Source organism: Rhamphochromis longiceps, linkage group LG5 (genome assembly GCF_057381845.1).
Source record: "Rhamphochromis longiceps isolate RC_006_pf linkage group LG5, R_longiceps_female_GT1.1, whole genome shotgun sequence".
In the NCBI taxonomy this organism is placed as follows: domain Eukaryota; kingdom Metazoa; phylum Chordata; class Actinopteri; order Cichliformes; family Cichlidae; genus Rhamphochromis; species Rhamphochromis longiceps.
The window spans coordinates 36,785,663-36,811,205 of NC_140561.1; the positions used below are offsets into that span (position 1 = coordinate 36,785,663).

The window sequence follows — 25,543 nt, forward strand, 5'->3', positions numbered from 1 at the left end:
AAATTGTTGCCTTTCATTCTCTGTTGGCCTCATGACTTTGACTTTGGGATGAGGGATGGGATTAAAGGAGCTGATGGAAGTGTCAAATTGATATGGTCTTCTAGAAGTATTTACTACGGTATTACTTCAGACAGTGATTGCAAGCACAGACTGAATTCACAGTAGAGCAGAAACAGCCTATTGTTACCACACCACTTTTGTATGCACAAATATACCTACAGCTAGAGAGGCAACACCCAAACATAAAAAAGAAGAAACACGCTTCCATAAGAAGATATTCATACGAGCACAAGACTGCATGCACACAAAAGGCACAGAGGCAAGTCTGTGTGTCTTCACCCAAAACCTCTTTTATCTGACACTACATTAAGAATGTATGACTGTGATTTTCATATAATGTGTGTCATATCACAAAGTGGCAGGTTTTCCAATTGTCCAATAATGATCTATTTGCCAATTCAATACTACTGAAGAAGAGACGGCAGGCAGACATAACATGAATAAAACATTGAATGAAGGGATCATGACAGTTCCATTTCAATCTTTCTTCCCCTCTCTCATAAAGTCTCTAAGAAGACTTGTGTGCAATTGGGGTAAAATCAGCACTTGGACGGTTGCCTGAGTTTGTATGCACATTGCATTCCTCTGTTCTCTTTATCTCACACTAGACGCCTACGATGCACTACTTTCACAAGCAAACGTCTTCTCGCATCTGCTCTCTTGTTTGTTAAAATAGTTTACTGGCAATATCAATGCAGGCTGGTGCACACTGTATCCATGGTTAATTAGTTGATGCCATTGGAGCCCTGAGTTGAATGTAAATTTAGGATACAAATATGTGACCTTCCTTGGTGCAAATGCAGTGTACAGTACAGAAAGTTGGGGGTGTTTGTGATTTTTTTAAAATAACTATTACCACGTCCTCACAAAAGGTGTGATCATCTAATTAGAGAAGGAAAAAAACAAAAAGAGAGACATTAAGTCCGCAGGGAAAAGAGCAGGCGTGATCACTTTTAAACTTTTTAGTCTTTATTATGCAGGTTTGAAATAAAAGAAGCATTGTGACACAAACCGATGCTGCTGGCAAGAAAAGAAAAGAGCAGCACCCAAAATGTAAAAAATAAAGAAATAATCATTGTTGTGGTCATCATCATTAAGTTTATCAAACCAAAGAAAAGAAACAATAAAATAAGAATAAAAATATACCTCCATCATAAGAAGCAAAGGTGATCTACTTTATTTTATAAATAAGAACCTGTCAAATGGCTGATGGGCAACTAGCAGAAAACAATATGCTGATAACCATTTAAAATATTTATCATTACTGGCTTTACAAATAAAATAACTACAATTGGCAGGGTTTTTTTGTACACAACTTAAAAAGTTATAGTTTTGCAGCAACTAAAACTGAAATGATGCTACACTTAAAGAGATAAAAATGAGATGTCTTGTCAGCAAAATGCATTTCTGTTAATCACACAAAAGTTTAAAAAAAGATGAGATCAACACAACCAAACACCAACTGGAAAGTTATAAAAGTCACCGTAATGTGGCTGTGATGGCTCCATTCACATATTTCATTACTTCACTTCTCATTGTAGAAGGACACAAAACTGACATTATGGTCAGACAACATAACAGAAGGGTGGGGCAGGCATTTTGAGGCAATTTTTTTTCACCTGCAACATTACATCTCATTTTATTTCACAGCGCTTCTTTCTCTTTTTCTATCTCTTTGCTCTCTGTCTCTCACCTGGCTCTTTCCATTTAATGATCTGCAGGACACATATTGTGTATTCAGTTTTAGATTGAACTTTATTGGAAAAAAACACACCAGTGAGCACAGATTTAATGCAAGAATGAGAGTGTGAAATACTCCTCTGAAATCCAGCTGCACAAGGCTGTTAAAATTCACGAGAAAGACTCGACGCCCGAACGCTGAGACACTCCTGCACACATGTGTCCGTGCATGTACGCACATACATACTCAGCCGCACACGTCATGAATGTGGTACATTCTAACGTCCAGGCATGCATGCGCCCACAAACCCACCCCCACACACACACACACACACACGCACACGCGCACACACAATGACTTACAGGTAATATTAAAGAAGAAACAAATCTATCTGGACTTCCAATTCCCAATTTGATCCCATAAAAGTGATATTTACAATCACACTGTGACAGCTCATAGACCTCAACAGGTCTTTAATATTAAAAAAGATTCTTTTTGTTTTGTTTCTCTTCCCCACCCAGACTTTTGTATTAATTTGCAGGCCCTTAAGCAAAGCTACGATAACATCAAGGCCTGCTAGAACCTACTAAATGTTAATATTTCTCTATAGAACAGGGCCCATCGCTTACTGGCAAAAAAAGAGGAACGGCTTTGCAAGCCAGAAATAAATAAAACAGCATCAATAACAACAAAGAAAGGAAAAAAACAAATGGAAAATAAAGCGATTAAAGGAAAGGAGTATTTTTCTTTCTTCTCGTTCTAATTAAAGCTGGATGGGGTCCCTGAGGGGACTTTATGGTGACACACGAGAGAAGTGCTCTGCAGCCCGGCCTGTATCAGAGAGGGGGCAGAGACACACAATTCAGAAGGTGGGAGAGGGTCGGGTGGGTAGGGCGTGGGGGGAGGCTTTATAAGTGCTTGGCAAATTTCAACAGCAAGAGGACTGCTAATACATTAAGTGGTACAGACAGTAGTCATCAAACTCTGTTCACAAGTTCTAGAAACTGAGAAAAATAAAAATTACACTGACAAAAAAAGGTGGTGACGTGTGTGATTGTGTGTGTGAAGCGGCATGTGTGTGTTTGCATGTGCGTGTGTGTGTTTGTATGTCAAGTGTACACTGCATGTAAGTGTGCACGTCAGAAGAAGAAGAAGAAGAAGAATGGGAGGGTTGGGGGAGGAGTGGGGGAGTGGAATAGGGGATGAGAGTAGACTCCTCTGTGTCGTTTTTGTCGACAGAGTATCATCTTCAGTTTCAGGTGAGGTAGAGTGGCTTGTCCCTGCCTATCATGTTGCCACTGGAAAAAAACAAATAAACAGAAAAACGGAAAATCAAAAACAAAGGCACAGTTTAGATTATGAGTCACACTCTACAACTCTACAAAATAGAAAGGAAGAGGGAAATCAGAGGTGCATTTTTCCTTGATTGCATGATCGTTCTCTGGTGGTGATCATTTAATTTTTCTTAGTTTGTTTCTCAAAACAAACCCTCTTAATGAAATAAAAATTGCACTGTAATTGAGCATGAACAGCACTATTGACTTACGATATCTTCCAGTGCTGCAGGGCTGCGCAGTTTGCCAAATCATTTAGTATAATAAGAGTGAAAACTTGTGTATGGAACTTGTTTTTTTTTCTCTTCTTTTTACTGCTGTCTGACAAACACATGACAAGCTCTATTATCTCACCATTACCTCTACAGCTGTCACCCCCGTCTCAATGGAACAGAGCTGACAATTTTCAACACTTACTTTGCAAAAGCAGTGGAAGAGACATCTGCTGCCTTAGCTATAACTATACTATAACTTATTTCTGCAGGAATTCTGGTCTAAGGGCAAATGCAACCTAAATTATGAGGTAAATATGGTGTCAAATTCCATTCTTTAATTGAGGCTTTTTACCATTAAATGTAATTAGTTTGTCTGTGTTCCACATTTATTTAACACAATATGATGTGAAGAATTCCCACTGACCTGCAGTGGTTGCCACACTCCCGATTGCAGTATTCACTGTCCCAATCATGGGTCTGAGCCACTCCAGGGCCTGGACCAGGGCCAGGAGCTCCTGGAGACTGGGAACCCCCAATGCTCTTCTGGTACTCTGACTGGAGGTGGGAAAAACCCTATAGGGAGTACATTAAAATTAGGCACACATCTTAAATTATAATCTCCTAGCAGCAGACGTGTCTTAGTTTGTCACTATACCTGCTGCCCTGGAGGTGGGGAGTGAAGAGAGGCCTGAAGCCCCATCTGGTGAGAGATGATTGACTGGGACTGGACCTGCTGCATGCGGATAGGCTGGTTGAGGAGTGAGCTCTGGTGCAGGGAGAGCTGCTGGTGGGGGTGAAGTGGTGGGCTGATCTGGAAGGAGGAAGGGGGAGAGGCACTAATGCTGGGCAGCATCTGCGATTGGCTGAGTGTCTGCGACAGAGTGTGGCGAGGGGCGTGTCCTGCATAGCTCTGCAGGTCAGTAAGTGGGAAGGCCCCAGGCCCCAGGTATGGCGATGTCGGCTGGGGAGGAGGTGGCACACTGTACAGCGGCGGGTTGCCTGGCATCATATGTGGAGAAGCCTGACTTGTCTGGGCACTTTTTGTCTCCACGGGGTCATTATATGTCTTAAAGAGAGAGAAAATCAAGAACAATAGTTACACTCCATGTAACAATGTGTTAACTCTTATGGCTTATTGCAGTACAACATAGAACCCAGTATATATTCCTGGGGAAGACACTGAGCCTCGAGTTTACCAGTAATAAGCAAAATGCACAAGCTGTATATTGCAAATGACACCCCTACTATTTCCATAGGAATAAAGACAGTAAGTGCTACACTTGATTAATCATCATCAGCAAGTCTATAAAAGATGTATAAAAGCACTGTACAGTGAGAAAGATTATTCACACTATTCAAGACAGCTGCCAGTCATCCCAGAAGTGGACATCCCATCAAATATACCCCAAGGTCAAACCATGCAATGCAAGAAATACTTCTCAGAGTCTACAGGCTTCAGCGTGCTAAATGTTCAAGTTTATGGCAGTTTAATTAGAACAAGACTAAACAAGTATGGCTGGTATGGAAGGGTTTCCAGGAGAAAGTACTTTCTCTCTAATAAGAACATGGCTGCAATGCTTAGGTTTGCAAAGTTGCACCTGAACAAACCACAACTTCTGGAACAATGTCCTTGGGACAGACAAGACCAAAGCAGAGATGTTTGGTTTTCAAAACCCAAAAACAGCCGATCAGAAACACACCTCACACCAACTGTCAAGCACAGTGGTGTAGGGGTGATGGTTTTGGTTTGTTTTGCAGCCACAGGACCTGGGCACCTTGCAGTCAGTGAGCTAGCTATTCTAGAGTCAGATGTGAGGCCATCTGCCTGACAGCTAAAGCTTGGCCAAAACTGTCATGCAACAGGACAATGATCCCAAGCAAAGCAGCAACCTCAACCTCAACCTGATTGAAATGTTTGTAAGCACCGTAAGAGAACTGTGCATAAACAAAACCCCACAAAACATCAATAAAATGACGGTTGTAAAAAATAATGGGCTGAATTCTTTCCTTAACAATGTGACAGACTGATTAATACTTACAGAAAATGATAACATTCAAGTTATTTCTGCTAAAGGTGGTTTTAGAAGCTACTGAATCATGGGGCATACTTAGTTATTCACACTTTTCCAATTTAGCTTAGTGTTTGTTTCATAAACAATGCCATGGTGTCATATGTCATGTATTGCTGCTCATCTGAGGTTGTATAAATATTTTTAGAGCCTCCTAAGTCACAAACTGTTTTAGTATATCTAATGCGTAAAGAGTCTACCGTCCTCTTCACATGGCTGTACCGTTTAAAAAACACAGAGTACTCAAATTTTAAAGCATTCATTATTATGTTAAGCTATCTTTGCTTATTCAACCTATAGTTCCCACCCATTCTTCATTCTTTCTGTTTTTAATGTATTAAATCACCCAGCCCCGCCCACCTCCACTGCACTCACATGCAGTACACACACATCTGCTCTGCAGACTGTTCTGTCTCCCTTTTTTTTCGTGGAGGAAAGTGTATGTCTATCTATGAAATGCATCCAGTATTTCTCATTAACTGTCGGACTGGTTGGAGTTATATGTGGTGGTTTGCTACTTTTTTATGGCTTCCATCCATCCAACTGAATCCCTGAAATAATCAATGGAACGGGAATGAATGGATGGATAAAGAAGAGAGACAGCCACATTCGCAGGGTCAAGTGGAAAATGAAATGCTAAAAAAAATGAAGTGAGGGGAGAGGAAAAGAGTGAGATAATAGATTTGATCTGTGTCAACTTGAGACTTGCAGACATTTAAAGTTGTGTATTGCAGCAGAAGGATTTACAATAAACAATATTTAAGTTGAAAGATGGTTTGCAAATACTGAAACGAATACAATATTTAATATAAAGTGCACCTTTTTAAAATGTAAACTTTTTAAATTTTCAGTGTGGAGTTTTTTGGATTGAAACAAACATGAGAGAAATGACATGGCATATAGTGGGTAGCTATGAAACTTTAGTTTGTCTTTTCTCCTCACAAACAAACTAACATGAGTCACAAAACAAAAAGGCAACAGGTGCACGCTTAAGAAGTGAATCTTTCAAATGAAGCTCCAATTACCTCCAATTCCACCCACCCCGATTCACTCTGAAAAGACCCCTTCATTGGTAATTTAAAAAAAGAGAGTCGTGGTGAATCATGAGATTCAGCTCTGCATTCAGATTGGCTGATCCTGAATGAGTGAAGGAGGGTCTGCAGGCTTATTTTAGTCAGTCAGATTTTTGACTGGCAATCTACCAGCATATAGTATCAATCAAGCCCCTGTATAGGAGCAATGACATGAATGTCTAATTGCAGCAAAGACAAGAGATGAGAATAGTCTTTTTAGCTGAAAGTACGCCACAGTGAAGAGGCTGATGAATTAACTATTCATGCCTTAATCAAGGTGCTTGTTTTCGGCCCATGAGCATGAGAGGAAGTGAGGCGCTGTGCTTAGTGGAGACAGGAGGAGGGAGGGAAAAGAGGAGGGGCTCGGTATATGCTAATGCAATTTAGAGTTGTATTTAAAAAAAACACAATGCAGAAAGGGAGAAATGAAATGCTGAACACCTAAAGACTGATATCCCTGTACCATCACGACTGTAGTACAGACAAACCAATGAGGAGTAGTCTAGCAGCTTTTTTAAGAAAATAATTAGGAATTGTTTTGTTTTTTACACAAGCATTGATAGAAATATGTTAATGTGCTGAGCTAAACTGTAGTAACCTGCATCAAAGAGAGAGCGGTAGTTGTGCGCAAACCTCAGGCAACACATTAGTGGCGCATCAGGGAGGACAGAAACACCAAGAGGATAGCAAATGACAGGTAATGTCCACTTCTACTTTTGCACATGCACAGCGATGAGCGTACACACGCACGCAAACACACACGCATGTACTATTACTTTCCATTTCTCCCCAGCTTCCAAATCGGGTGTGTTTGAGGCCTAATTTTCACTGTTCTCCTGTGAGCACACACACAGGCTCCTTCTCTCTCTTACACATACACACACATATATATGCACAAACATAGCTCAGTGCAGCTTGTGGACCCTTTCCATGGAACAAAAGTGAAAGGAATTCTGTCTAATTTATCATCCCTTATATCGCCGCTGACCCATGTATATCAAAGACGTGACCCCTGCTGTTACCTTGGAAACCAGACTGGCTCTGTAGGCGGCCAGGGCTTTCAGGTACTCCTTCTTAGCAGCCTCTGTTTTCCTCTTGTAGCTCTGCAGGAACAAACACAACAACAACAACGATTGATTACAAGGTGATGTGAAAGGCTAAAATGACCCTGTGGTCCACACTGACTGATGTGAATGAGATTTTGGGAGTCATGGTGTGATTGCGTGACCCGGCGGTGTACTCCTTGATGAAAAGCATATCAAATGCATTCACTTCCCAGTTATCAGGTCAGGGAGATTTGACCATCTGCATGATGTTTGCGTATCTGAAAGTAGTTCTTTTTCTTCAGAATATCCAGAATGAAATGTGCATAAAGCTTGTGCACAATAGCGTGAAAATAGTTAGAAATGAGGAGCGAGATGCTGTTTGTCATTTTGTGTACTGCTTTTCTGTCTCTTCCTCTATTAAGGCTGTTGCTCATCTCTTAATCAGAGCTGATGTCCCAGCAAATCATTCAGACGAGGGGGAAAATAAATAAATAAAAGAATTCAAAACAGCATTAGCAAAGGAGCAATCTCAAGCCTTCTGAATGAACCTCAAATGATGCGTTAAGACAGGGAATTCGAATTAATGTCATCACATGTCACTCACAGGCTCTTTATGGCTGCCAGTGCCTTTGTGATGCAGGAAAAGCAAGTTGCAAAAAGTCCATCCTTAAATCGATAAGGAAGACTCAGATCTCAGCTCATCTCGGGAACGTTTTCATATAAAGGAGAATGTACGTTTGTGCGTGAGTAAATGCATCGGGTAATTACTGATCCTCAGCGAGGAGACTGTCTGTGGCTCTGTGGACGGGGTCATTTCCTTCAAAGAGGTGGGGTACGATAACCATTAAGCATTCATGCCTTGCCAAATGCGCATAGGCTGGCAGCCGCTAACACGTACAGTCGATAAACAAACAGACATACACAAAGAACAGCAAACAAACCGGGATGACGGCGGATACAATCTCATGTTCAAACAGCTGATGTTTATCCACTCATTCATCCTTATTTACAATATCATAATTGTTTTCCTTCTGTGATAGACACTTTGGAACAAGAATGGATGAATTAAGCACTCATCCAGACTTTAAAAATAAAAACAAGCAAAAAAAATCAATCAAATTAATAATGATGCCCATGAGGAAATTCATTGAAAAAACAAAAAATAAAAAAATAAAAATGGGCTTACCCATCACCTCTTATAGACTGACAGACCCACGGTTGCTTCTTTAATAACCCAAACTACTCCCAGCAGCTTTAATTTCAAATTAATTTAACACAGCTAATGATTTGCGCAACGACGGATACTTTTAAATAAATTACCATGCCTAAGGATGTCTAATTATTCCAAAGTGGGCGGATTCATTAGCAATTGAAGCCGTCAAAGGCTGCAGGTCAGTATGAATAAAAAATAACAAAGCTGCAAGGAGAGAGCATATGCCTCTATCGTAATCCTGACACAGAGGTGTCCCGGCTGAATTAGCCCCTAATTGTACCTTAATGAAATGTTCTTGTTTGATAACCAGTTAATTACAGGAGACAATAACTCTGCACCCTGCTGACACTGAAGAGAGTGATTACTCTACGACTGAAAGACCCGACGATTGGTAAGAGGAGAAGTAGGAGGAGAGGAAGCAAACGGGAAGCAAAATGGAGGAGAAATAGGCAGAGGCACATTAAAACCAAAGAAAAAAAAGCACAACAGTGTTTGAATACTAGACAAAGATGCAGAAAATGGACTAAAATAGTTGAATATTGCATGACAGATTTTTAAACTTAACACAGAGAAGGAGTTTATTATCTAAACATGCCATCTTTTCAAACTCACAGTGTTCTTTTCTTTCCTCCCTTTCTCCCTGGTACAAATCTACAGACTCAATTAAATAATACTAAGGTTTCTCCTCCCTCCTCCCCAAATCCATTATCACTGTTCCCCCCCATTGCAGTAAAAACTGAAAATTGATCTTAATCTTAAATAACAAAAACAAGAAAAGTGTTCTTTTGTGTTTCTAGGGCAGCTTTAACATGTAGTCACCTTGAGGGATAGCACAGCCCAAATAATGCATTGATCTTGCACTATAAAGCAAAGGCCTTTGGGAATTAAAAAGCGCTGTATAGTGTGCAAACTATGAAAACAGCTTAATAAAAAAAGAAAATATGAACATAAACATGAATTTAAAAACAAAAAACAAGACTTTGTTCTGCCAAACCTAAGGGCGGCACTGGAGAATACACAACAACACAAGCAAAGTGGGAAAAATGCACACTGAAGCGTAACAAAAAGAATCACAGAAGGAACATAAATCACAACAATGAAACTTTTGATCGTTTCTTCAATAAACTACAGCAATAAAAAACGCTGCCTTCAGTGCACTTATGTGAATTTTGCTGCACTGTGTGTTTGACGAGCGCTATAGGTAATTGGAAACAGGGGCTGTGATCTAGTTAAAACAAAGCTGTGTGTAGGGGAAGGGTTGTGTTTACATTCTGGAGGTCCTGCATGGCTCCAGAGGGTCTGACTGTGACATGAGAGAGCACACCTCGTGGGTCCGGAAGAGACAGCCAGGACATGACAGCCAACAATTAAGTAAGTACATGTCTTGGATTTTTTAGGCCTTTTGACACTTTGTACAAGCAAACATTTGACTCTCTTTAATAAAATCTCTACAGATACTGTAAATGCAGGATTCAGATCTACGGTTTGACCAGGTCATACCAAAACCTTTCATTTCTACTTTTTAAGTCATTACTTATAGTTTGCCTTTAACTTTTGGATAGAAGGTGTCCCATTATCTTCAAACAGTCCTGGATATGATGCACAATTCTATTTTTTTCATTAGCAAATACTGCAGGCTGCCCAGTCCCTGAGGCAGCAAGCTAGCTCTCAGACTAAGCTAGAGGTGTAACAGTTGTAATAATTTTCTTCTCCTGTAACACTGTGTTTGGCTTCCACCGAGCATATCAACTGGTCATTTCTCTAGAACACATTTTTGTCTTTACCTTTTTGCTCACTCATTAACTCTAGTTTTGCTTTAATGTTTGTTTTAGGACAGCAGGACTCAAAATGCGCATTCTTCTGGTCTCCTTGGATGCAAAAATGCATTTTGACCGTAGATTCTGTAATGAAATTTGAGGGTTCTTGGACGTGTTTGGCATCAAACAGTTTTTGGAGAAAGTGGCAGTTGTTTGTAATCTACCCTAGTTGAAGACAACCGTCCCTGCAGTGAAATTACTTATTTCAAATAATTTGGAGACCAATTTAAATCAGTTTGAAGGAGCTCTTTAGCTCTTGGTATTATGGCATCCTGTAAAAACAGAAAACCCAAAAACAGGACATTGGCATAAAATCTAGTTTATTCCTCAGAAGGTACAATGCATGTAGGGGTTCACTTACTTTTGTATGTGACCAGTGTGTTTTTTATTTATTCAAATAACGAAAATGACTACCAAGCTCAAATTTATGTCACATTTATTCATTTTTTTTCAAAGGGGATCAAATGTTACCGAAAATGTTTAGGATACGAGCGCATTGTGAATGCATTTTACTATTATATTACCAACCAGCAGATGTGAATGCAGTACGCTATAATGTCCTTTCATGAATTTATTTCATTATGAAAGACCAGGACAGAAATTTTAATGACTTTAATGAGGATTAATGTGCACTAGCTGAATTGGTTGTACTCTGTAAATACACGGTTATCAAGTTTATCCATTTGCTGGCCTGGAATAAATGACAGTGCTAGTCAGTGAGAATAATTAGAGCACTCACTGTGTTATTGCCCAGACAGGCTACTATATTTTATTCCATAATGACATCATTACCTCAAGTTAATTATGTGTCTTGCGAGGTGACATGTTTGATTAAACACATGAATGCACAAACAAATCAAAAAATTAACTGTGAAATGGCATGCTAAATGGCTGGATTTTAATGATGGAATTGCCATATTATTAGTTTTGTCTGTGCTCCCAGGTAGAGCTGTGAAGGACAAATGCATAAAGCATGAGATGAAGACAGACATACAGAGACAGAAAGAAAGAGAGTTGCATCTGCAGTGCAAAATCTAAGGTGAATAAGAAACCGGGACACGAGGGGTTAAGCAGCACAAACAATAACATTTCAGGAGAAGATGTCCTTGAGGCAAAACCAAGGACAAGGCAATTGCTAATCTTGTATTCCCAGCATGATCAAATCACCAGGCAACAGATATAAATAAAAGGACAGGAAATGAGGAATTCACATTCAAGGGTGTCAGCAGCGAAATGAAGATTCATGGTGAAGAGCCCTGGTGAAGGCGGCAAAAATTAACTGCAAATAAAAGGGACAGACGGCCTCCAAAGTCCAGCGTATGAAGTAGGTTTGGTGGGAGAAAAACACACATGCTAGATAGGGTCTGGTAGATGGTGGCTGGGGGGAATGGGCTGCACTTTGTCATGGAGACAGGTGCTTTTATTTGACACCCAATAGGCTGCGCCCTGACTGGATATTCTAAAAATATGAGTCTGCGCATGATCATCAGACTGTCTCGTTTTTCATTCATTTCACACCATCATTTGTTACCACAAACACACAGACAAAAAAAAACCTTTGACTTTGCCTGTTGGACTGGAATGTGGAAAATGAAATAGAGAAAATGTGCTGGACAGGAAACCTCTAAACTGCAGTACGTGTTAATGCAGTTTCATATGCACAGGTTGGGTTATAATAAAATCCAATTGACCATTCAGTTCAGGTAAATATAGCTGCACTGCTGGTGGTTAAAATCTTTACAAGTCCGAGTGCAAGAAAATTCACTTTATAAAATAAAAGCATAAAATTTTTTATTTGCTTCACTCTCATGCAAGCTGCAATCACTCAGAGTGGCAGGTAGTTCTTTAATTTTAGAATCAGAATTACAAGTTTTTACTGATGCATTATTCAACTTTCAAAAAAACGGGTTGCTCATTATAATGGCGAAGCCAAGGAAAATTATCACCAGCTAAATAAAACTCAGTATGTCCATCAACAATTGTTGGAACCCAAAAGCAGATCTAGAAGGTGAGTGAATACTGAACTTGTAATTGTTAGGTAGGCAGACGCAAGCTGCTCAATGTGTAAATAGGCATCTGTTTTTCTTTGTTATGCTTTTTCTTTTTTCACAATTTTACCACGCTGGCATCATCCTAAAAGGTGATAGTAATGCATCCCAGCTTATTTCTTTTTCTCTCTTTTGTCTTTAAACGCTTTTCATTTGCAAGCTACATTTTTATGCTCCTTCTCCTACTTAAATGATATTAACCTCTTGCCATCGGGTAGTCACAACTGCCGCAAGGTCAAAACTGTTTCAGTTTTTATGGAGTGAATTTATAACTTTTGCGAGGTATTTTTTTTTAGATGTTTGATAAACAACAAAAAAAGCTCTTTCCAGAACTCATAGTGTATATACATGAATATTAAACGAAGCCTACCTGTTTTTGCTCCTCTCCCAGACCATCCCACATGGAGGCTACTATTTTGGATACGTCTCCAAAAGTGGCATTGGGATTCTGTCCTTTAATGGCTGCCTGAGTGTCTCTGAAGAACAAGGCGTAGGCCGACACAGGCTTTGTAGGCTCGTTTGGATCCTTCTTCTTCTTCTTTTTTTGGGGTTTGGGCTTGGGCTTCATCATCTCCGAAGACGGTCGCTTCTCACCCGTGATCTGGAAGACCATCAGTGGCACAAAACAAAAAAACAAAACAGCTTATTGACACTGAAAGTGAGTCTACTAATTCGACTCGGAATGAATAATTGCATTGCTGATGAATGCTTATAGCGCTGTGCCCAGGTGAAACATGTAAGCTTCATTAAATCCTTAATTTCTTTTCTGTGTTCAATACCCAGTGTTTGGATATTGCAGCAATGATTCACCGACAGTAACAATTTACACACACAGACTCTGGTTGACAGCAGTTTTTCTCCCTGCCTTACTTTGTCAAAAATAACATCTGTTATTTGAATGTATCAAACCTTTTCAAATCTTTATTTTGCAGTTGTTCAGCAAGTCATAAATTCTGAATTTTCATGCTAGGGGTGAAAGGAATTTTAAATCGCCTGCTGTATCTGCTCTGGCTTTGATGTGGTCTCAGAATGAATTGGAGAGAGCAAATGGAATTACTTACTGATAGGAGAGATGGTAATCATTTTTATTCACACAGCACAGCAGAGATGCATAGGCTGGGAAATATATATTTTTTAAACTAAAGGATCCCCTTCTTGTTATACTGTATCACTGTGAGCTGGCAGCTAAATACACAGATGAATCTGAAACACTGTGGAAGTGGCAGATTCAATTATACACTCATTCACATTCCCCTGACAGAAACGAAGCAAATCCACAGAGACATTGGTTGGTGGGCAATTTATAAAAGCAGTTTTATAGATTTACATAAACCAAATGAATGTAAACAACTATCCTTCTCTTCTTATTTAAATGAATGAGTGATTTAAATGAAGGAGTGGTTGCTTTGGAACCAGACTGTAACTGAGAACATGGTAAGGCAGTGACAAAGTTGGGGAGGACTGGCAACAGATCATGTTGTTGTTGAAAAAAAGCGCCAATTAAAACATGTCTCACATCTTCATTCATTATAGAAATTTAAAAAGGGTTTAATATCAGCTCCTGTGTGTCTAACAATAAGCAGCAAACCTAGATTAGAATGACAGCTATTCACTAAAGTAACATGGAAAACAGAATTTCCTTTTGCTATTAGGGCATAGATTTTGAACTTTTTGAAGAGATTAAAAGTAAATATCTCAAAAAGTTTCTTTTTTCAAAGCATGAAAGGAAAAAAATAGACATAGCTCCAACTCCAGCAATGTTCAAGTTTTCGAGGCAGCCAAATAACCCAAGCTCAAGCATGCCTATTCCTGCGTTCCTCTTAAACAACACTGCGGATTACATGTTAACAACCTGGTACAAGCACTGCCAAGCCTTTATCGCCACTACTACATGCCAGAGAAGCCACACCAGTACCTTCAAATGAGGATCAGTCTCCTCTTCCTGATTGGAGCTTGAAGGTGAGGGTGTGGCCGATTTACTTCCGGGAGGTGAGGGGGAACCATGAGGCACTGCACTCCGGCTGACCTGTGGGTTTAGCTGGGATAGTGCACTCATGGGGTTGGGCAGTATCGGAGGTGAGTTGTTTATCAGGGTGTGGTTACGGGCGGGGTCATAATGAGCGCCATCAGGATGCTGGTGATGGTGTTGTTGTTGGTGGTGGTGCAAAGCCATCTCCTGCATCTGGGGTGAGAGAAGAACACCAGCTTTACTATCTTCTCTATTTAAAACTCCTGACTGCCAATTAGCCAAATATGCAAATGTTTCGAAGTGGAGATGACATGTTCTAATTGGAGAAATTGTGTATACTGTATGTGTTGGATAAAATATAAATATAATACAATGAACTATGCGCAAAACGTTGGGATTGCTAGAGGGAGTTGTCTTTTGGAAGAAAAAAGAGGTCTCACAGATAATCTCAGGCTGAGAGGTTTTCTTTCTTCACTGTCTCACAAAATTGCAGCTTTTTAGCCAGATTACTTGATCTGAAAATGACTTCAACACTGAGGTTTGTGGAGGGTCTGAACTGAAAATTAGATGCATAATAAGTGAAACATCTAAACTAAAACTAATCAAAACAACTAAATGCAAGATTAAATCAAGGGGCATGCTTGTTCTCTAAATACTAACGACTTCTACTGTTAACTACTCCGATACGAAAAACTAAAATGGACTGTCTTTGACATCCCTGACTGATCTGAAGCCTGGAAATTTTTGGGTTATTGTTTCCTGACATTTTTGACAGTTAGCAGAACCAGAAAATACTTTGAATACATGATTGCTGGGAGGGAGCCTGATGTTTGGTGAGAAAGCAGAAATTAAGCAAAATGTATACTTTAAGAAAGACTGAGAGCTCAAAGCAGCAATAATCCATCCATCCACTGATCCATCCATCCAGCCATAATTAAAAATTTTAAATCGATAAATTGATCACAGTTATAAAGCTACAAAGAATGCCAGAAAACCCTGTAGTTCGCCTGTGAGACTTACAGAGTGTTGAGCATCTTTTGAGCTCCATATTTTTAATGGGGTTTAATGTTGTTTACAGCCACAGCAAACAAAATCAGCAATACTGCTCTAAAATCAGCTGCACACTACCTGTGTCAGACACACACAGGTAGAGACTCCAAATAAATGTGTGTGTTAGTGATTATATGTCTGTAGTATGTTCTGCTACTCAGCTGGCCACACACAGAGTGCATGTTATAATTTAATAAGGAGAAAATCAACTTTACAAGTTAGCACCTTTTTTTAACTGCATCCAAGCTTTTTGCATGTAAAAGCCACTCAGTGAACTGTATCCCAAAGCAATTTTGCACTGTTTAACCATTCATCCATATAACACACAGGCTTATCAGTGAAATCAGATTTCAATAGGTCCCTCTATTACAGCTGAAAGTACAATTTATGGTTCCTATTGACTGCTACAGGCACCTAGTGCAGGCCCCTTGGACACAGTAGCCTGTGTAGTATTGAGGTTAAGATTTCCTCATTTACTGCTTCTGAAATTTTTTTTCTTAGTATTTGAAAAGCCAGATGTCTCAGCACCTGGTCAAGCAATCACCGAGTCAGTGGTATGAATGAACTGAGATGTTATGGTCATTGTGTTGTAAAAAGGAAAAGAAAATGTATTGCCAACACTTCTATAAGCACAAGCAGAAAAAACAGTTGTAAACTGCTGGGAATGTCCCAGGAAAATATACTTTAGTGGTTACAGAATCAGGCTCATAAAGTTCTGTTCTTAGCCATCTAATAAGATCATCAACAGCAACGACATCAAAAGCTTTATTTCAAGATTCATCAGAACAGAACATGAACACAGACCAAAGGATGCTTTTAATGCTGGCATAAATGGGAATGTTTGGGAATTTACAGATCAGAAAGTGATGAACTAGCATTTGTTAGCTCTTTTAAACATTTATGAGTTAAATAATACATTACACATTAGTGCAGTGCTAAAAAGATCAAATTTAAAGGGCTCGAGCATATGAGGTCTTGATAAACACGAGTAGAGGTTCAGAGATGAAGGCTCAGCACTCTAATCATAATTGGTCCCAGTAGATTGGTAGAATAAAAATGCACAACAAAGTAATGTTGTGAGCAGCTCTGGCCTGCTTTGAAAACTCGTAATATTCACACGACATTAGATTCTGTGTTTGCCTCAGCAGCTGCTCACAAAAGCCAGCAGTGAACAAAGACATTCGTTTTGCATTTCAAATAACCAAGCTCAAACCTCCCCCATCCATGACAATCTCCAACTTCCAATCATAATTCAAAACACCATCACTACACTTCTTAAAACATGAGGAAATAGCTCCAGCAAAATAAGTAGTCAGACAAAAAAAGGAAGGAGGAAGGAAAATGGAGTAAAACGAAGGAAACAGAAATCCATTAATTTTCCATTTTCCATGGACTTGCTCTTTAAGGGTCCTCACAAACCAAGAAGCACTGAAAAACCAATTAATCAAACATGAATGGCCTATCATAGCTATAGCAGATGCATTTCCATAGCAACAGCCTCCAGGCAAAATTGTCACCCTTTAATCTGAGTCACACCATGTTTAATGTAAACAAGAAGGAGACATGCAGAGCAGCGGAGTTCACAGGGGGAAGACGCCACAGCGTCGTGAATATTTGGCCAGCCCCACAACAGTAGAGACAATAGATAAATAAATAAACAGGATTTACAGACACGCATGCATTGCTTACTAGGGATAGTAAAGTTAGTTGCAATGTTTCTTCCGTTACTATAGATAAGAACAAACCAACAAACAAAAAAAATAAAAAAATGCAAAAAACACCAAAACACTGACTCTACTTGCTATTTGTTTATTTAATGGGTATTTATTTATGTTTGCTCTCATATTTCATGAACCCCATTTTCATTAAAGCTGCATGTTCCGTTCGAGCTAATGAAGCAGCAAGTCATCAGGAAGCACAGAAACACCAAAACTATTCCACTCTTTGTGAAGATAATAACACAAGATGTTCTATATAAGGATGAAATTGTCCCATTCCAAAGTATGAAAGACTGACTTATCTTCTTATAGTTACTAAAACCAGATATAACAGATCCTGAACTCATTACTCAAGACACCCCCACTGTGATAATTTAATTGTAATTTCAACATCCTGTTTGAAATTGTCTCAGAGTGCGTTTAGTTTGGCTTTCACCTGTGTGAGACAGAAAGACCAAGAAGTTATCACATAGCGCCATCAAGCTAGAGCTAAATAAAGCTAGTGGCAGACGGCTGTATAAATATTATGAAAGAATCTGACAAAGGTTGCTGGTTGCCATAGGTACTGTATGCTAATTCTTATTGGTATCATCCAAGAGGCTAGAAAGAGGTGGGAGTGCACAGTGAGTAACAGGATTTAGTTGGTCAGTGCTCTTTGCAGTTAGCATGTAACACATACTGACTTTCCATGGAGTCTTGACATTAAGAGCACTGGCTTTATAATCTGTGACACAACATAAAAATCATGTTATCATTTTGAGTGAGTAAATCTGATAACTCATCTAAAATTTTGAATGTTTTTTTTAATACTTTTACAGTGTTGGATTCCTGCTCTCTGCTGGGTATTGCTGTATCTGTGCTTAACCTTCAGAAATGTAGCTGTTTTCTGTACAACACCAAGGAAATACGCCGCGGTAAAGCTAAAAAGAGAAAACATGAGAAAAAGTACAGAAACTATAAGAGAAAAAAGCCACACGACCTAAGTAGTAAAATCAAAGTTAGCAAAGTTAGCGAGGGGACAGTTAGGTATTACTTTTTGGTGACGAGCAGCCAGGCAGACCTAAACTGTGATGTAAAGCCAGGAAACTCTGTGTGAACGTGTTCCTCTGCCATCGTTACGCCTGTCGTGTTTGTATTCACATCTTGTACATCATAGTCAAATGGGAGTCAAATAACAAAGGCTTTCCAATTATGTGTAGCACATTGTGTGCGAGATGGAATATCACAAAGCCATTGTTCCCCTGCTCCTGCTGACCTTACCTTTGAAATGGTTTCACGGCTGCTCCAATTGCCTGCACCATTTGATTTAGCTAAGGGGATTTGACCACCAGCACAGAGATGAGAGAAGGGGAGAAGAGAGTCCTATACACTCAAAAAAATGAATGAGGTGGATTGTTCAGTGTATATTAATTATTTATTTTCATTTTACTTAAAATATATGTTTTTGTTAAGTTAACATATGTTTTTCTAATCAAGTCTACGTAATTGTGTCTATTATTCAACGTACATAATACTAATGTGTTACTTGATCGCATAACATTTAAGTTAAGTCAATTAGGATCGATATACCTTGTATATCCACAAGGTGGCAGTAATGCAAAAACAGTTGTAATGAAACCGCGCAGAACAAGAAGGTTTCACGGCTTGTGCCTGCTCATGCACAAGACTTCAAATTTAACTGAAAAAGGCTGTTTTGGCGCCAAGCTGCTGTTTCTTTGAGAGGTAAGACCACTTTTTTCTTTGACTATGTTGTGTAGTATCTATATGTCCAGCATGGTTATATTTTGCGTTTGTCTTACAAGACATGTTATATCGTTTGCGTGTGCTTGTTTTACATTAGTTTTACTGGGTCCTGGACATGCTTATTTTGTGGACTGTGTAAGAAACATTTTTATTGTTTTTTGTTTTATTAAGGGATTAGCTACAGGGGTTCATGGGGTTATTCTTTCAAGGGGTTATTTTTCCATTTGCTTTCTTGGGATTCCTTTTCTGTAATCCGAGAGTCGGAAATATCGAATAGGATAGCAAGGATAGCATAAAGTGACATTTATAATCCAAAAAGTCAAGGGCGAAAGCCACTGTGACACCATTGTTCTGCTCTATCAGTAATCTGTATTATGTAAAAATGGTCTGTAAATACAGCATGTTTCCTAGCGGAGTTATACATATCAATGTAGTTATAAATTACAGTTTGTGAAAGTACACACTTACTTTTTTTAATAAAATTATTCAAGACATATGAGTGGACAGACAATGGAGGTCGACAGACCTGGTGATAATTGCTTCTATAGAAAGTTAGCACATGGCAGTGTCAATCTCTTGCTTTTCTTCTAAGTAGTATTTTATTTAGTTGTAATTCAAACAATAATTTGCTTCTTGAAATTAAGGAATTAATTTTTTTTTTCTTTATAAATCTCAGATCCTGCCTTTACCTGCTCCCTCCTATACTGATGTGGTGTATGTGGTATTGCTGAGCTTGTATGTGGTATGTGAACTGTTATACTTTTAAAAACAAAACTGTTTTATAAGTTAAGTTTTCTTTTGTGACCCATCCCATGCCCCTGTTATTTCTTCTCCACATCTGAACCATGGTTGCAGTTCAAGGGCCTGAGGCATGAAATTCTTTTCAGATCAGCTGTGATCAATATTTTTTGGAACTTGATAAATAACAATAAAAGCTGTAATGGCTCCATTAGCATTTTGTGTAAATGTTTGTGTTAAAATTATAGCTTTAATGAGGTCTTACTACATTAGTTTTAGTTTGTATATGTGTACATATAGTATGTATATTTACAGTACAGTATGTTGTGTTTGTTGACATATTTTCAGGTGGAAGCAGAATATGTGAGGATTACTACTGCTGCACATGTTACAAGGCTTTTTACACAACTTGACCAATACACTGACCAGCTCATAAAAGTCTTCAAGAAAAAAGGAGGCGTTGCAGGGAAGAAAATTAGACAAACTTTGGCCCCAGCCACACAGGTGCGTTATTCTGTTGGTAGCAAAATATTATGGCTAATAAGATCATTTTCAAATTTAAACAGCTAGTGTATGGTAGCTGCACAGTGCACTTACATTTATATTAAGCAAGACAAAGTTTGGTACTCAAAACGTTGGAAAATTTAAATTACCTAAACATATGTAAAATCTGATCCCTTGATTTAGGTTAAACCAGAAGTGAATGTTTTTATGTTATGTTTTGAATGCAAAAAAGATGATGTATTAGTTTGTCTTTACCTCCATTATGGACATATATAATGTGGTGGAAACCCTGCCCAACAGGTTAACTATTCATGTCCATGTGATGATTAGTTGGTCTTGTGTACATGTCTATCTGTGCAGTGGATATGTCATTCATTTTGCGTATAGTGTGAGTTTCTGTCATCCTAAAGTATATCTGTTTTCTCTTCCTGTATCTCTGCCACTCTCTACAGAAGGAAACCATTGAAAAGGGGAGGGAGTGTGTCCTCAGGGCACTACCTTTTTACCTGAATGAAGACCCAAGCATCCTCTTCAAAGAATAATTGGTTGGTAATTTTAGTTTAGTTTTTTATCTGTATTAAACCAAATTTTGAATAACTAATGTTGTTGCATGTTGTAATGTTGTTGTTGTTGTAATTTGCATGGAACCTGTTTAAATGTTTTGGGAAATCTTCTTGTATACCCAAACTATTTATATTTATCGTTGAATCTGTAGTCTAAAATAGTGGCGCACTGGGGTGCATGTTCCTAATATTGTGTTTACGTCATTAAAGGGTAGCTTTGGCCCTTTTTCTTTCTTTTTTTAAAACTGGATGCCATTTTTCTATGTTTTTGTGTCTAAGCTACAGCTGTTCAGAGGGAGCTGGAACAAATTACCCTTGCTATCTTTACCATCGAAAGAGCTGATGCCAGCACTCCTCCAGCCGATGTGGGTATAACCATCTAGTGTGTCCTGCATGACCTGGAAGACCTGGCCTCTGCATGTGCACTCTTAATGGGTGGGATATATGCACTGAATCTCAGTTAACCTCAAGACTGAAAGCTAAGAGACAATCAAAAGTATTGAGATTTAAAGGATTTAATTGAGAGATGATACTGCACCAGAAATGTTGAAGGGTGGTGTGTATATTAGCGTTCAAGGCATATTGTTATGAGGTAGAAATATGTTCATATTCAGTTTGTGTTACATTGTGTGCATTGTAAAGGTAATTGCAATACATACTAAAAATAAGGGTAAGTTAGGAGGTTGATCTGATATCCTCGTGTTGGTGTTGTTCCCAGATCATCATACTAAATGTTGTTCCAGGATCAACATTGCAAGTGACCAATCAGAATGTTGTGACGTCATACTTTTGCGACTTCGGGAAAAACCGGCGTAAAACAAAAAACTGTACTTAAGCTGCGTGAAACCGCCTCTGTCCGCCGATCAACTGACCCTAACCCTAACCGTAACCCTTTAATAAACAGTAAGCAGAATTGATATTGTCCTTGCAACATTGGAATTTCATAAATGCACGAATGGCTTGGAATAGAATAACGTCACAACAATGTGATTGGTCACTTGCAATGTTGAACCTGGAACAACATTTTCATGATGGTCTGGGAACAACACCAACACGAGGATATCAGATCATCCAAGTTGGGAATGCAGGATGAATGTATATTTTGTGGACTTTTAAAGACGAACAATTGTTTCCATGTTAAAATGTTTACATCTGAAGTTTTTTGCCCAAACACTGGTAAAATAAATGTTGACAGTGGCGAGTGTTAAATGGTTACTGCTGTGCTGTTGCAAAAAAACTGAACGCTGACAAGCTGTTTTATTGTTAGACCATAATGTTGGCATGTTTTGTTAAAGTTTTATTTGGGATGGTGATGTAATTTTCTTTGATTGCTAATATCAGTGGACTATTTATTATTATTATTATTATTATTATTATTGTTGTTGTTGTTACATTTTTTTTTTTTTTTTTAATTGTGGCTGTTGAGGTGGACACTTCACTTTGCATTGTTAAAGGAAAGCACTTCATTGGCATTGTGTTACTGGACTGACCCTAAGCAATCATTGCAAATAGCAACTTTGCTATCCATTTTAGACACTAAAAGAAAAAAACACTCACAGACCTTACTAGCATCACATGTGCATAACTCAAGTGTCATCTTATCAATGTGTTATGTGATCTTCAATGTGTTTTTTTTCTCTTCTATTTCTGGTAGATACAGACATTTAATTTAAAGTCTTGATGTTGCATCTGTCTACATACTGTTAATTACTAACCCTAATGAGCTGTTGTGTTTTATTTTGGACTGGGTTTACACAAATGCTCACTGAATGTGTTGGCAATAAAATAAATTTTAAAAAATAAGTTGGATGTACTTAATTCATTTGTGTGGAACCTGTTGACAAAATAGATTTATGTAAAACTAATTAATAAAGCACAAGGTGGCTGAAAATATAATATTTGAATTAATCTAACTTAAATTTAACATTTTGCTGCCACAAATAAGAAATGTGTTGAAGTAACTAATCTAAACTATCTAACCTGAAAATATATCATCTATGTTCATACAACATAACTTGATTTAGTTAGTCTTAAATATGTCTTGTTAATCTTAAGTAGTTTTTTTTAAATTAGATGAACTAAAGATTTTTGCTTTAAACTAACATAATTCAATTTCGTGGAACCTGTTGACAAAATAATTTTAATTAAAGTCAACGTTTCATTTTTTTGAGTGTACACAGCTACAAGGAGAAAGAGGAGAGATGCGCACCAGAGGCGAGTAAAACAGCTAACCTTGCTCTGTCCTTTTGATGATTATACCAGAGTGGCATCTGTTTCATCATTTAAATAAGCTTGTTGATTGCTATGCAGGCTTTATTACTGTAGCTTCATAATAAACCCATCTGTGGATGCTATAGGATCAATAAATTGTCATGTTTTAACTTGTTAGCGCCGTCTAAAATAAATCTGTCAGTTTTTAATTAAGTACTTTGTGTAGAGCTGGAGTCAATTCACTTTTAGTTGACTAGCTTCAAATTGTAAATGAAAACCAAAAGTTAATTAAACGATGGGGCATTTTGTTTTCTCAATGCTACACGATATCTGTCCAATTTAGGTTTCAAATTCTTTCTCACTCCCGCCCCGCCCTGTTTCGATATTCACTGATCGATGCCCGTGTGAGTCCCGAGACTTGTCTTTCCTCACTCCCTGCTTGACTGGAGCCATCTTGTTTAGAGTGATGGCTCACTCACACAGGTTCACGGCTGCTATTGTAAAATCAGCCAGCGTTTAATTGAAACAAATGACTATAATAATAGAACATTATCCCTGCAGGCACCCAGCCATGACAGCTTTAATTAGAGGCGCGTTCAAGAATGATCCTTCAAAAGCACAGCCGCCGCGCAACAAGGTGGTAAACACGCCTTTAGGTGGGGGAGCCAACCCTGGGTCTCTCAGCCCTCAAAGCTACTTCTCATTCACCCCGAGGGCAAAGCGCTAACAACTCTGTTCCTCAAAGAGCCGTCGAGCCTCCCGCCCCTCCCACCTCCTCCTCACTCCATCCCTCTGTCTCTCTCCCTTCATCCATGTCTTTGGTTTATCAAGCTTATATATACCCAAGAGGGTCATTTACACAAGCTGAGAAGAAGAGAGTGGATTCATGAATCATACTCTACTTAACTATAAAGGCAGAGGCAAAATGCTGTATCTGCCGTCTTGTGACACCAGACAGATGCTAAGTACAGAGGCATGATGGGCAATAGATGCCAGGATGTTTTAGAAGGGGAATCAGTGTTGTTGTAAGAAATTGTTTTGAAAGTTGTCAAGACTACATTTTATTATCTATTTTACGCCATAAGGCAACGTGGCTTTGATTTAATGTAATGTGTGATGCCCTGTTTAAGGTACAGTACCAGCCAACTGTATTTACTAACACACTATTAAAACCTCATTTTATTTATTAGCTTGGCAACGGCACCGTGTTGCCAAAACAAAACACTTTAAGGTCACTTTCAATCGTTCCAATTACATGCTAGTCAAAAGGAAAAATATCAAACACTTGCTCTTGCACCTCCCGTGCTGAACTGTGATCCTGTAATTAATCTGGCAGAAAAACAGCAATACCTCACAAACCAGCAGTATAAGGGAATAATTACGAGTTTTAGCACGTACTTTATGAGAGAGAAAAAGCAGTTTACTCAAAGAATGCCTAAAGTAGCCGCAGTGTTGAAATGGAATTTGCCACTATAAATCCCAAAGCCAAAAACAGTCTATACCAACACATAAAATGCAGGAAGGACTTTTAAACGCACAAAAATGAGAATTAAAGTAATAAAAAAGTAAACAAGGATATTAATAATAATGATGTAATTAAAGTTCACCTTGAAGCATTTTCACTGGTGGCTGACTGTTGCTTTGAAAAGTACAGTAGCACCGTGAACATCTCTCAGGGTGAATCAGTAGCAGCAAAAAGGCAGTGGTTGATTTGCAGATAGTAATGTCATGATGTCCCCCTCGGCACCAGCCTCCATGTTCCTCATTACTGCTAATGTTAGAACCTCCTTTGCTTCTTTCTCTCCTCTTTTTCTCTCTGCGTCTCTGCCTCTTTCCTCCCCTCCAGTTCTCTTTCTAGTTCCTTATGTTTTTTTTTCTTTAAATATTCTGTCTCTCTTGTTCTTTCTCACAGTCCCTTTTTCTCCTTTCCTAGCTCTCTCTCAGCCCGGGCGTGTCTCTGAGCTCACCTCACAAAGCACGGCGTCAGAGAATCAGAGCCTTGCCTGACATGACATGCAGGAGATGGTTGTGAGGAGCGGTAGGGACACACACTCTTGACAGCAGAAGGCAAGGCTCCTCTGCTCCCACTAATGAGACTCCTGACTGCCGTGTCAAATGCACTTTGTGTGCATGTGTGTGGGTGCGCCCATACTTGCACAACAAAAAAATTCAGCATGCAGAAATAATGAACACAGAAACAACAAAAACCATGCAATTCTTAAAGAAAAATATTGTGCTGTGTGCATCATGCAAGTCTAGGTCAGGCCAAGGTTATAGATGTGTGCAAAATCCTCTTGCCCAGAGACTTTCACACATGTCTGATCTTCACCTCATCCTCAAGTTTTAAACATTATGGCAACAGATTACAAAACTTCTTTTTTATAGTGATTGCACAATAGGAGGAAGGTGTCTCTTGCTTAAGAACAGCTCAGAATACATGTCTGGTATTAGAAAGGAAGGCAAACACAAGAGCAACTAGCTTGCTACAGCA

General features: G+C 38.8%; 1 protein-coding gene and 1 long non-coding RNA gene across 6 annotated transcripts in view; one reads left to right on the plus strand and one right to left on the minus strand.

Moving 5' to 3' along the window:
• Positions 1 to 1,011: 1,011 nt before the first annotated feature.
• Positions 1,012 to 25,543, minus strand: part of tox2 (TOX high mobility group box family member 2) — a 91,680-nt gene continuing 67,148 nt past the window's right edge. Inside the window, exons 5-10 of one of the 2 annotated variants that reach the window (XM_085407473.1) lie at positions 14,472 to 14,738; positions 12,927 to 13,157; positions 7,455 to 7,535; positions 3,946 to 4,356; positions 3,715 to 3,863; positions 1,012 to 3,039 (exon numbers count right to left, since the gene is read on the minus strand). In XM_085407473.1, the coding sequence (XP_085263599.1) occupies positions 2,997 to 3,039; positions 3,715 to 3,863; positions 3,946 to 4,356; positions 7,455 to 7,535; positions 12,927 to 13,157; positions 14,472 to 14,738 (1,182 nt within the window). In that variant the 3' untranslated portion in view covers positions 1,012 to 2,996. The remainder of the gene's footprint in view (positions 3,040 to 3,714; positions 3,864 to 3,945; positions 4,357 to 7,454; positions 7,536 to 12,926; positions 13,158 to 14,471; positions 14,739 to 25,543) is intronic. The other variant, XM_085407475.1, reaches the window with a different exon arrangement.
• LOC146670515 (uncharacterized) lies at positions 18,671 to 21,427 on the plus strand. 4 transcript variants are annotated; one of them, XR_014911791.1, is made up of 5 exons: positions 18,671 to 19,171; positions 19,713 to 19,778; positions 20,123 to 20,278; positions 20,731 to 20,823; positions 21,121 to 21,427. It is a non-coding gene; the product is annotated as an uncharacterized LOC146670515 (long non-coding RNA). The 4 variants fall into 4 exon arrangements; XR_014911790.1 differs by having other exon boundaries at positions 18,671 to 19,015; XR_014911792.1 differs by lacking the exon at positions 19,713 to 19,778 and having other exon boundaries at positions 18,674 to 19,171.